This window comes from Papio anubis, chromosome 6 (genome assembly GCF_008728515.1).
Source record: "Papio anubis isolate 15944 chromosome 6, Panubis1.0, whole genome shotgun sequence".
NCBI lineage: Eukaryota > Metazoa > Chordata > Mammalia > Primates > Cercopithecidae > Papio > Papio anubis.
The window spans coordinates 103,026,337-103,039,013 of NC_044981.1; the positions used below are offsets into that span (position 1 = coordinate 103,026,337).

Below are 12,677 nucleotides of genomic sequence, written 5' to 3' on the forward strand. Positions count from 1 at the left end.
AGCATAAAGAGGTGGAAACATGAGATTAACTAAGGCTGAGTTGAAAGAAAGATTCTGAAAATAAACCTGTCAACTTACAAAACAAAAGACATAACATTTCAATCATCATGATTCTACCTCACGAGCTTGGGAACACGGATTTCACTAACTCATGCGCCCTCATTGGTTAGTGGGAGTCTTGTTGGATAATGACAGCCTAGTGTAGCTAGTAAAACACACCTTTTGGCCCCATGAAGGGAGAAGCTTCATGATGTTACAGTCATACTTCAGTAACAAAAAGTTTTCACTGTTAGTGAAAAAAAATAGCAGCAAGACAATTATGATAAAATGATTTTATTCAATCAGTTTATTTCATTTTCTTGCATGTGAATAGAATGAAAAGCAAATTTATCTACAAATGTATTTGAAATATGAAATGTTTATGTGAATGAAATTACTTCTAAGTATATACAGTAGAGAAATTATCTAATCAACAGATATCTATAACATGGAAATATTTTCTCTGTAAAGCAAATGATATTTCATATTTTCTTGAGGATAAAATGAGAGGAGCTCTTTTTTTAAATCCCCAAGTGATCAAAGATATAGCTAGAAGATGACAGAAAATTAAATAATATGGCTTAGAACACAACGGATAATAAAATAAATCAAAGTCCCTCAAACTTTCTCACACTTAGACAGAAATACTTTCAGTTCCTGAGGAGGAAACACGTTTGACTTCTAGAAAGACCCCGAGGTGCGCAATTGTGCTGGAGAAAGGCCAGGAATGGAAACTTTTTTTTCCCCAGAGCTATGCTGCCTTTCTCCTTCCTCTAAACCACATTTTCTTTTGGGAAATATGTCATCATCTTTCCCTACTCAGACACAAGCCACTTAATATTGCATATGTCTCAGTAGTCTTGTAAACGTCCAAAAACAATACCACACCCCAGAAATGCTTCTGATGTCGTCACTGTCCTTCGTTTTTCATGCTGGTTGGACCCTCCTCACTTACACACGAGGCTCTGGCCCGGCTTTGGTCATGAGGCTGTACAGTCAGTGCTAACTGGGTCTGGACAATGCTGTGTTCTATAAAGAACTTTGGCATTATCTGAATTGCTGCTGGATGTCAGAGTGACTCCATGCAGGTTGCAGGATGGCGGGAGAAGCAGCTTGTGGTTCTCAAGAGGTACATCGAATTGGCACCAGGTCACTTAAGCTTCAGGGCTGAATGAAGAGGGACAGCTAATGAGAAGGGCATTGTGCTTCATGAAGATTGAAGAGGCGCCTCAGTGGGACATCAGGGTGAGTCACAGAATGAAACATTCAGAAGGGCGGAGACTCTCATTCCCAACCTCAGGCATTGAGCTGAGAGGGTTAGACCTTGAGAAATAGAACAAGTGGAGATTGGGCAGGAAGCGGGGCAGAGTCAAGAAATACTGTGGGTGGGTGACAACTGGACAGAGATCAGAACCACTGGGCTAGGGAGAACAGAGTTGGCTTACTCTTATTTCTTTCTCTACCCCGTCTCTATCCCCAAAGGCATTTGAGCTAGTGGAATGGAGAAAGACAAAAAAGAAAACAAACCAACAAAAAAACACGGAGGCAGGAAGAAATAATAGAACGAAAAGTAAAAAACGAGTGGGAAAGAATGGCCAAGTGGTGCTTACATGGCCTTGAGAAGTTATGGGCCCATGAGAGAAGAGGATCAAATAATATCTAGATAAGGTTGCAAAGGAGGAGAGGCAGAAACCAGCAGACATGAAAAAGAAGAGAGAGGAGTCAACAGCCTATAACTACTATGGCAGCACAGCCCCACTGGCCTTGGCCAAAGTAACTGAGCTGGAAATGCTTTTAAAGGTCATCTGGATGACTCCCCTCCTTTTCCAGATGAGGAGATGAGGTACGGGGGGAGGTGACTTGGAGAGCTTGTTTCTTGCACACTGTACCATGCTCTGCCCCCCAAAGAGCAATGTGGAACCCATGGGGCAGAAGGTTCTGCCCTGGAGGGGAGCTGTCCAGGTGTCCCCCAAGATCTCTTTTTCCCAACTGTAGGATTCTAGGGTTCTACATGTGAAGGTGGTCTCTGTATGTTTGCAAACACTCACAATATCCTCAGCTTACCATGCCTAAGGATATAGCAGTAACAATACTTTAAAATGAATATGTTGAATGTTATACATCCAAATACTGTTGTCCTTCAAAATAGTCCATACATTGCTGCTCCTTATTTTAACACCTGCCTAATATAGTTAAGTTAACCAGTGAATTGTGGCTGTTATTGTTCAAACTGTTTGTACCAAGTAAGAAAACACACAAGGAAAAGACAAACGAATGTGTGTGAAAACACATGATTTGAAACCTGAAACTGATTACCCATGTCATGCACCAGACATGAGCCCAGTGGCTTTGGCTTTCTCCAAAAAGAAAAAAAAAAAAAATCCACCCTCAAGGGATGATGATGGGTTTCCAACAACACTTTAAAAAGAATGTAGTTGAGGATGCTACATTTATGGTAGAGGTAGCCTTCGGTCATACATCATTGCTGTAAAGCCACACCTAGTGAGGCGCCATTATTTTGTAATGAGCTGTTTGGAGAAGCAAGGCTTCGGGTGTATTCCAAAGTTGGAGCCAACAGAAGAGGTTGATGTTGGCCTGTGCAAGTGCCTAGTGCATGGAACTGACTCTAAAGCTCAGACGATGTGGTCAAGCCCCAGAGCAGGGTAGGGTGGGAAGACAGCTGAGGTATAGGTGGTCTGTGTGGTATATGTAGACCCTTCAAATGGAAAGATGCTGCTGGCCCCACACTGTCTGGCATCACTGTTTAATCACCCGTGGCTCTACCTGCCGTCTCTTCCTCTGCAGGAAATCGAGCCCAATGCTAAGCATGGGGAGAACCTCCGGGCTCCTTATGTAGGATTTTAAGAGCGCAGATCTGGGGCCTGTCTTGTGAAAGCACAGTGAAGAAAAGCAAATCCTCCTCTAAAAGTGTGCTTTTGCCCAGAACTGCTTCTAAGTTGGGGGCATTTCCTGAAGCCTGGGAGAGTCACAGCGAGTGTTCTCTCCAGGCCGGCATCCTGGTGAGGCCCATGTGTGATAACACCACCGAAACCACAAAGGAATTTACCATGGGAAGTGTCCCAGCAGTTGCTTATTAGCATTAGAACCATTACACCAAGTCTATTGTTAGCAGACTTGTTTTCATTATCCTTATCTGGTGGCAGTAAATAACAGCGATTCTCTTTCAAGCAAATGCTAGATTTCCAAAAATCCAGCTTCCAATCGTCTGTGCAGGGATCGTCTTGGATTAGGATAACCGTCGGAGTGGATAACACCCTAGAAGCTGAGGTGCCCAGCGCTCTTCATGCAGGAGCAGGGCGGGACACACAGGAGCTGCCTGCAGGTGGAGGCAGGTGATGCTGCTGGGTTTGACCTCACAGAATGGAAACAAGAAGGTTTGTTCCCCTGCATGTCTGACCATCTGCTGGACCATCCCCAGTGTTCTCAGTGTGGCCCTCTCATGCCACAGGGGAGGGATGGGGCACATGGCAAGGCAACAGGAGAGCCCGGCAGGTGCTCAGTTCTTAGAATGTTTATGACCAAAAAAAAAAAAAAAAAAATCAGACCCATGGACAGGTTTGCACCCCTCTCCTTAAAAAAAGATTGCAGTTTTTAAAAAAATCACCTACTCTTTCACAAGTCCATGTCTTGTTATCTGAGGTTTTAAAAAAAAGTGAGTCCAATCCCCTTCCCCTCTATCCCCAGTGGAGTAGAGCTGAGAAGTGACCCCTTCAGAGCAGAGGTCAGACCATGCCTGCTGACCGCTTACACATATGAAAACCTGGCTGTTTCTTTAGAACAAGAGCAGAATATTTCCATCTTTCGAGACCTTCTGACAATGACTAAAATTCAGTCCCTGGTCACCTATGGACATCTCCAATTATCTTCAGAGATTTGACAAAATTCTCCTAAAACCATCTCAAAAATAATTTTTAAAGAATTTTAATTTAAAAAATAAGAACTATTCCGTACAGCACATAGATACAAAAATAGGTTATTGCAGCATGAAGGGTTGGGGCTGTTAGAATCGCTGCTTTCATTGTTTTCCTAAGAAACTTATGGTGTAGGCCTCCCTCTGTCACTGGTTTCCTTCTCCAGTAAACCAGCCCTAGTCCCATATTCCTTCCCAATGTATTTAATATAGTTGGTAGCAGCCCTGCTGCAGGGAAATGGTGAGAGCTCCGTGTACTCTCTGGTAGGTGCTAAATGCCCACAAGACAATTGTTCCCTGCCGTGGGCTCCCCAGCAAGGCGTTTCCCCAGAGTCACCTGGAGCCCAGGCTTGGCACATACAATCATCCCCCTGAGGGGGCAGGCCCAGAGTCCCAGAGCAGCCCTGGTCACCCGGCTTCCTCAAGGGCATACCCTAGTAGAAAAAGAGGGGGCACTTAGTAGTAGCAACCAGACCACAGTGGGTTCTGCCTCCGTATTGCAAACCAAGCAAAGGCAATGGCTCATACACTCCCAAGCACTCACTTCCTAAGGCTCTTCCAACTACAGTGTCAGGAAACACACACACACACACACACACACACAGACAAGACCCACGGCTTTCACCTAAAGTCTTCGCACAGGGAATAATGTGATTCATGAAATATTTAAAAGGCCTTAGGCAATAGAATTGTCTCTTGATTTTTTTTTTTTTTCGGTGTTTAATAGACAAGTGTAATTGGAAATGTTTGGAGCATGAACACAGGCACACACACATACACACTCTAATTTGGAATTATGCAAAACGATATCATTATTCACTACAACCTGAAGCAAAGCTACCGCAATGGAATAACAAGTACCATATCTATACAAGTGCGAGGCCCTCAAGTCGGTTCTCATTTGGACAAGGGTGACCCACGTGGCCTAACCCTTTAAGGTCTGTTTAGAGGAAATGGCCTGGTGTGTTTTACATTTGTGAAGCTATTTAGCCTCCTGGTTTGACAAGATTTTTGAGAGGGATGAAAATTAATTATAATTGCAGTATTGCTACAATAATTTAGTTGGCTAATTGCATTTCAGTGCAGAAGCAGTCAAGGAAGATTTTCCTCCCCAGGTTATTCTCTGAAGTGGCAGCATTTATTTTAAGAGTAATGAGATTTTTAAAAAGTCAAACCTTAAATATCATGGCTTCAGCAATCTGTCCTGCTTAAAGTTTAATGCGAAATGAGATAGCACCTCCGTGAGAGCAGTTCCACGTGAACATGGATCCAGTTTTCTCCAAGACTTCAAATGAGAACCTCTCTCTCCCCTGAAAACTACTCGAGGGATCTGTATGACATTGTTTGGGGCTGATTTTTATTTGAGAGCACCAGTGTTTGTGACTCTGTAGTGAGGGAGGCACTGACGAGGGTGGGTAGGAAGTTTTGAAAACTTAATACTGGAAGTCACCACATGAGGTATCTGTTCATGGAAGAGATACCACAAGTATCGGAAGATTGAGAAAAAAAAAGATGAGTGAAAAACCTGGGTTGTTGTGGGATTTTTCTGGATCTCATTGTTTTCGCACTGGCAGTTCTGAATACATAACCTGTCCCTGGCTGTTTTGAGGGAAATGTATCTAACTCTAGACCAGCAGTGAGCACTTACGATTAATAAACTCTTGAGAGACAGGCCCTATCACCTTAAAATCTTGAAGACTCTGCCCCAAGGCCTGATTCAAGGTACTTTTCTCAGGTGCTGAACCTGTCAGAGGCGTTTGAACCAGAGCAACTCCATCTTGAATTGGAGCTGGGTAAAATGAAGCTGAGACCTACTGGGCTACATTCCCAGGTGGCGAAGGCATTCTGAGTCACAGGATGAGACAGGAGGTCAGCAGAAGACACAGGTCGTAAAGACCTTCTGATAAAACAGGCTGCAGTAAAGAAGTTGGCTAAAACCCACCAAAACCAAGATGGCAACGAGAGTGACCTCTGGTTGTCCTCACTGCTATACTACCACCAGTGCCGTGACAGTTTACAAATGCCATGGCAATGTCAGGAAGTTACCCTATATGATCCAAAAGGAGGGGGTGTGAATAATCCCCCCTTGTTTAGCATATTATCAAGAAATAATCATAAAAATGGGCAACCGGCAGCCCTCAGAGCTGCTCTGACTATGGGGTAGTTGTTCTTTCATTCCTTTACTTTCTTAATAAACTTGCTTTCACTTTACTCTATGGACACGCCCTGAATTCTTTCTTGCATGAGATCCAAGCGCCCTTTCTTGAGGTCTGGATCGGGAACCCCTTCCTGTAACAAAACCATCAGATATCAAGCTCTTCCACACTCTAGCTCAATTCAGTGAGCAAGTTTAGTACATTCTCCTCCTCCCCTTCTCTGCTATGCTGTCAGTCCAGCCACCATTTGTGTGTCTGAAAAGGAGGCTACGATGTGCTTTCTCAAATACAGCACATCAAAGCGGGTCTAATGGCATGACATGGACTATTTCTTATGGCCTTCATCTGGATTCTAACTATATAGAGGGTCACTATGCAGATCTACCCAGGGCTGCCCTCAAGGTTATGCAATTCATGTTCTGCACAACGGCAGCTGATCAAGGGGTGAGGAGGTTGAGCTCCCACCCTGCTCCACTTGCTAGCTGAGACCCCTGCTCAGGTTGTATTCCAGAGAAATGGGTGCCTTTTCTGATTCACCATTGGGCCAAGGGAGGCCCTGAGTCATCCCTAACCCTCTCCCTCCCAGAAATTCCAAAATCTAATGTTCATCTCCTCATCTCCGACACTGTTGATGTCCTCTTAAGGAAGAGATTATGCACGTGGCAAAGGTGAATTCATTTTGAAGATATGTTTTCTGCTCAGTGTGAAGAAGAAGAAGAGACAGGGAGGGAAACAGAGAAAAGGGAAGGATAAAATGAATGGTGGAGAAGTTGTCCCTCTGCCTAATAAATTGTGGATTCATTGTCCTTCTCTGGACACAGCTGCAAAGGGGCAGAAAATCAATTTTTTCTATTACTCTATGGTGAGGAAGGAAAACCTATCTGTAAATTGAATTAAACCCCATAATAGCATGTCTGTGTATTTGTTGAGGACTAGAAAAATTAGCCACAGATACAACTACATAACCCAGCAATGTAACTAGAAATCAACACTCTCCCATTTCAAAGCTTCGTTGAGACATTTTCTTTTCCTTTTTTAAAGAAACACCCATGGCTAAATGTCACTAAGATTCTTCGGCATGCCAACACTTCAACACCTCAATGAGGACTCTGGAAGAGAAGGAACTCCAAAGTCCCATCTGGGTAGAGCGTGCTTCCAAATTCTTGCCTTTGCTAGTTGAGTATCAGTCAGTCAGTCAATAATGATTGGATACGAACTAGACCCCTCTAGCTGATGGTTTCTTCCCAAGTCGCAATCTGTGGTGCTAACTGTGGAATAAATCCCCTGTTTCTGTGTGGGCTAGATCTTGTTCACAGACACCGTAACCCATCCACTCAGTACTGAATAATCTTGCTACTGCAGTCAGTGAGGGTCCTGAAATTTCATTAGCAGTCTGCCCTCTAGCGGAGCAACACAGTACTTCAGATTTTCTAGGAATAGAAAAGATTTTTTTTTTTTTTCCTTTTCTTTCATGGAGCAAAATAATTCAAGTTTTCCAGATAGTGCAAGGTGAGGCAGTCATCTTCAGAAGTCAGCTTCCAGAGCTGAGGCAAACAAGGCTCACATGGATAGGTCCCCAGGTCAGAGGCAGAGGCAGATGGTGCTGAGGTGGGTGTCCCTGCAGAGACTGCAGGGACAAAGGTCCTTCTTTCATCCTTTGAACCCTCCAGAACTTTCCTTGGACATAAGCATTCAGTTCCCCACTCTCTCGTTATGCAAATAGGACCCACTTTAAGAGAAATCAGCATAACAGGGATGTTAAAAATCAGAGGCTTTTGTAATTTTTTGGCAAATTATTAACACAGAGGAGCCTTTCAAAAAGGTCCACGTTAAATTCTTTAAAAGGCAAAGATTCACAAGTTTTATAAAAAGACCACGTCTTTGTGGCTGTTAATTTTAAGAAGAGAGTCTATTTTGTGATGTTGGTGGGATGTTGGTAAGGCAGAAGATAATCTTGAGATCTGTTGTTTTGGGTTTCGCTTGTGTCTTTTTAAAAAAGTCAGAACTTGGCTTGCTTCAGTTTGTCAATGTGGTAGCAGAGTTTTAGTGCGGGTCCCAGCTTCAGGCCCAGGTACTTCATGACCATGTCACTCTTCAGCAACAGCAGAGCATTGCCATCAATCTCCTGGTGGGATAGGATCAGAAGAAAGAAAATCCAGAAGATGGTCAGAGTCATCAAACAGTGGCTAAGGTTAAGGTATGGTCAGGGGATGTGCTCAGGGCATATGGATTGATTTAGGCAGCATATTCTCTTGGTCCTGGGGCAAGATCTTTTAAAATATTAAAGCAAACAAATACTGTGTTCTCCTCTCCCCATCATCTCCCTGTAGTCATCTGATACACGGGATGTTTCATATTCCTGCCCTCCCCTCATCGAAGGAATCAAACACAACCCCATGTGTGTTCCCAATATCCCACTTAGGAAGTTTATCTCCTCATCCAACCTTGGCTAAAGGGGCAAGAAGTGTCATCCATTAGACACTGAAACTAGAGGGTCTTTCCATTCCAAACCTCCCCCTATTGCCCTAATTTCTCATTTCTTTTCTTGGTAGGCCCACCTACCTTTAGCTGATGACAAAACTACTCATTCCACCCAATGGAGGATTTCAGATGTGTATAGCCCTGTCTGTTCCACTAGACAGAATACACTAAAGAATGCACCTGCTTCATCTCAGGGTTCAGCACAAAGAACTACTAAGGGGATGAACCAGTCCTTTGCGGTTTGGTCCCGGTGCTGCTGCCACTGGTCATTGAAAATGGTCACCCTCCAGAATGCATGCTGAGTTCATGAACCTAGCAAGGCTGGGCTTCCATGGTCACCTTTAGTGCTATTTTCAGGTCACTGGAGACAAAGGGTAGAAATTTGAGGTGCTCAGGCAGGGAGAAGAGACATAGTTACAGGACTCATGTAACGGTGCCAGGGTCACCAGCCCTCTCATTCATCTGCCCAGCCAACCAGTATTGATGGAGCACCCACTCTGTGTCACTCACTCTCCATGTCTTTGACAACACGGCAGTGGGCAAAGCTTACCTGTGGGCCGCTCCCAGGAGCCTCATTTTCTGTCTTTTATTTCCCTCACCTCCTGGACTCCCACCGTCTCCTCCCACCCTGGAAGACAGTCAGACTCCCCCTGCCCAAATCTGTCCAAGCATAACCCACTCTGTGGTTCCTGGTCTCAAGGCCCCATTGTTAGGTGAGGCCAACATATGCCTAATAAAAGACGAGTGCTGAGTTAGATGAGAATCCTCCTCAGATCGGAGAGCATGACTTCTATGACAGAATCACCAAATAAAGTGAGAAACAGGAAACAAAAATAATGGTCACAGCGGAAGGCGGAATAACGCTCCTTCCCCTCCATGCACGATGTCTGGATTCTAGTCCCCAAACCTGTGAATGTCAAGTTAGACGGCAAAGGGGAATTAAGGTTGCAGGTGGGATTAGGCTTGCTAATCCGCTGACTTTAAAGTAGGGAGATTATCCCGGATTATGGGGCCGGGTGGGTGGGGAGGGGGCGGCTGTGTAATCACAAAACTCTTTAAACGTGGAAGAGGACATCAGCAGCGACAACCAGGGATGGCAGCCCGAGCAGCCAAACAGGCCTCAGCTTGATGTTACAGGCTTTAAAGATGATGGCAGGGGGACGGGAGCCAAGGACTGGTGGTGGATCTAGAAGCCGGAAAAGACAACCAAGCGGATTCTCTTAGAACCTCCAGAAGGAAAGGTAGCCTTGCTGGCTGAGCCCAGTGAGACCCATGCCAGGCTCCTGAACCCCAGAGCGGTTAGACAGAGAAGGTGGATTGTGTGAGGCCACTATGCTGGTGGTAATCTGTTACAGCACGATACAAAATGAGTACAGAGCCAGGCGCGGCGGCTCACGCCTGTCATCCCAGCACTTTGGGATGAGACCAGCCTGGCCAATATGGTGAAACCCTGTCTCGACTAAAAATACAAATATTAGCCGGGCATGGTGGCGGGCGCCTGTAATCCCAGCTACTTGGGAGGCTGAGGCGCAAGAATTGCTTGAACTGGGGAGGCAGAGGCTGCAGTGAGCCAAGATTGAGATCTCACCACTGCATTCCGGCCTGAGTGACAGAGTGAGACTCCGTCTCAAACAAAAACAAAATGAGTATAGTAAGCCTAGCAGGTAAATTACTGATTCTTATCTTTAAAAAAAAAATTACCATCTCTCTATATTTTAGCATATCTCAAAATCCTCATAAAGCTCTCTGCTCAGTGAAGGCTGTCTGAGCCAGGAACCGTGCTGAACACCTTTTGTGCATCTTCTTATTTAATCCTTGAAGTGGTTTAGGAACAGGCACTACTGCGGTTTGCCTGGTATGTCGTAGGTGTGCTGTCAATATTTGTTGTATGCACAGACGGCTGGATGGGCAGGAAGCAGGCACTCCTGATGAAGGCCAACATGAGAGAACAGATGGGGCAAATATTCCTTTAAAAACAAATTAAGTGGTCGTTCTGCTCTGAGGAGCCTGTGGTTGTACCTGTCCCTCTCATCTCTGGCTCCCTTGAGGGTGCCCCTAGGGCTTAGTTTAGAGCTCCCCCTACACCTCCCCTGGCAGCATCCCGTCGCTCCCTGAACCTCACTCTCCTTCCATACCTGCTCCCCCAATCCCCCCAAGGTCAAACCCACCACTCGCATACGTGCTTTCTGAAGAGCTCCACGTGAGGCCCCAGAGCCTGCGGGTCGGCGTCCTTCACAAACCACACCACGTCCTCCACAGTCCAGGCGGAGGGGTTCCTGCTCCGTGGCCGCCTGGCATCCTGCGCATCCTGAGAAGGGCTTGAGGCTGGATGGGGTACATAGAGGGAGACTGTGAGCCAGTGGGACAGGGCCGGGCACCTACCTGGTGCTGCCTGCCCCCACCTAGCCTGGAAGGGGGGTCTTCAGTGCCCATGAGTCCAAGGAGCTGACCCAAGTGACCTCCTGTCACAGGGAAAGACTGTGAGTGGCAGCTCTATCAGCAGCCCAGAGCACGCAAGGCCACTCCTAGATACATTACCCTCCCCATCTATGCCAAAGCTCGCTGCTCTCCCAGGAGAGGCAGCGCGAGACAGTGGATTCCCTTCAATAGGCTAGAATTCCCACCCGAGTTGAAGTTTTCAAGACTCTCCCGCTCAGTTCTCTCTCAGCGGGCCCAGGGCCTCCTGAGCCTGGGTACCTGGTGACCAGGGCAAGTGTGCTAAGATGAGTGTCCAGATGAGCCTCATCACATCAGTGAGGCCAGTGACTTGGGGTCCTTTCTGCCTCCTTGGCCTTCACACTGAGATGATAGAGGCATGGCAGAATTGAGGTAGCTTTTGGTTCTCATTCACGGTCTCTACAGAATGCAAGTCTGCGGCAGCATCCTCAGAGCCATCCCTGGTCACACATGCAGAAAGAGGATGTCCCCTCACTCACTGCCTCAGGTACACACTGAGTCCTTGCATGGCCCTCTGGGGCTGTCAGAGCATTTGCCTGGGTCTCCCCCGCAGCACTGTGAACTCCCTGACCACAAAGGGCCTAACCTGTGCCTGGTCCATAGCTGGTCCCTGGGAAATGGTTGCATAGGGTATTTCCCATGCAGCAGGTGAAAAGGCTCAGGGCAGTGAAGGAGGAAGAGAGCAATGAATTCAATGGCTGGCAATACTTACGGGTTGATTTTTGTGTGTGTATGTCCCGAACTAATTAATCCTCTTTCCCTACAGCCAGCTCCTCTTCCTATCTCCCCCATTTGGGGAACCTACCTCTTCCTCCTCCCCTTTTTGTGCTTCCCACATTTAATTATTCTGAAGCTCTTGGGAGAATGCCTCTGATGCTGGTGTCCTCTCTTCCAACCCTGCTATCCCAGTCCCAGAGCCTGCCACCTAACCCCCTGCCATGGGTTCCTAATGGGTATTTTTGGGCCATGCCCTGTTCTTCCTACTGCCTACAACTACCACTGCCTCATGTTCTCCCTAAGACCCATCTCTCCATGGGTCCCCCTTACCAACACACTGAGTCCTCATTCTACCTCAAGGTCAAGGGCTCTCTTGGTCTTAATAATATTTTTCTTTCTTAATGCAGGGGGAGAAGAGCTTTGGTGCCAGAGAGACCTAGGGACAGATCCTGGAGTTGCCGCTTGCTGGTGATTGGACCAGGATGTAGCTCATGTGTGAAATGGCCGTGCTTTCTACCTGGAGGGGCAGGTGTGAGGACAGAGATGGGATACTGCCCTGCCCCGAGTCTGACCTATGTCAAGTGCTCCACCAAGGGCAGGAGCCTCCCTCCCTTCCCCACAGCCCTCATCTCCTGTGCACCACCTGTCTGTCTGGGTACACTTGTTGTGACCGACCGGATGTCTCCCCAGCTTCCTTCCTCTGCCTGTGGCTGGTGCTTTGGCTTCAACCTAGAAGGCATTTACCCTTCTCCTTCCCACTCATGTTCCACCTGATGCCTTCATGAACAGAAATGTTCTGTACTTCCTGCAGCCTGCACATCACCTTCCTACCCCTTTATTTTATTGTATTTTATTTATTTATTTTTTGAGACAGAGTTTCACTCTTGTTGCCCAGG

At 46.4% G+C, this 12,677-nt stretch overlaps 1 protein-coding gene and 1 long non-coding RNA gene across 28 annotated transcripts in view; one reads left to right on the top strand and one right to left on the bottom strand.

Annotated features, from left to right (window-relative positions):
* The first annotated feature begins 1,130 nt into the window (after nt 1-1,130).
* LOC110743140 lies at nt 1,131-2,248 on the top strand. Its single transcript, XR_002521688.2, has 2 exons — nt 1,131-1,284; nt 1,522-2,248. It is a non-coding gene; the product is annotated as an uncharacterized LOC110743140 (long non-coding RNA).
* Nucleotides 2,249-5,089: 2,841 nt separating this feature from the next.
* SCML4 (Scm polycomb group protein like 4) overlaps nt 5,090-12,677 on the bottom strand; it is a 120,169-nt gene continuing 112,581 nt past the window's right edge. For 16 of the 27 annotated variants that reach the window (XM_021937681.2, XM_021937673.2, XM_009205783.4 and 13 more), the window contains 2 exons: nt 10,776-10,932; nt 5,090-8,251 (listed from right to left, as the gene is read on the bottom strand). In XM_021937681.2, the coding sequence (XP_021793373.1) occupies nt 8,126-8,251; nt 10,776-10,932 (283 nt within the window). In that variant the 3' untranslated portion in view covers nt 5,090-8,125. Of the gene's footprint in view, nt 8,252-10,775; nt 10,933-12,677 lie in introns of those variants that run through there. The other 11 variants (XM_021937687.2, XM_021937685.2, XM_021937680.2 and 8 more) reach the window with 7 other exon arrangements.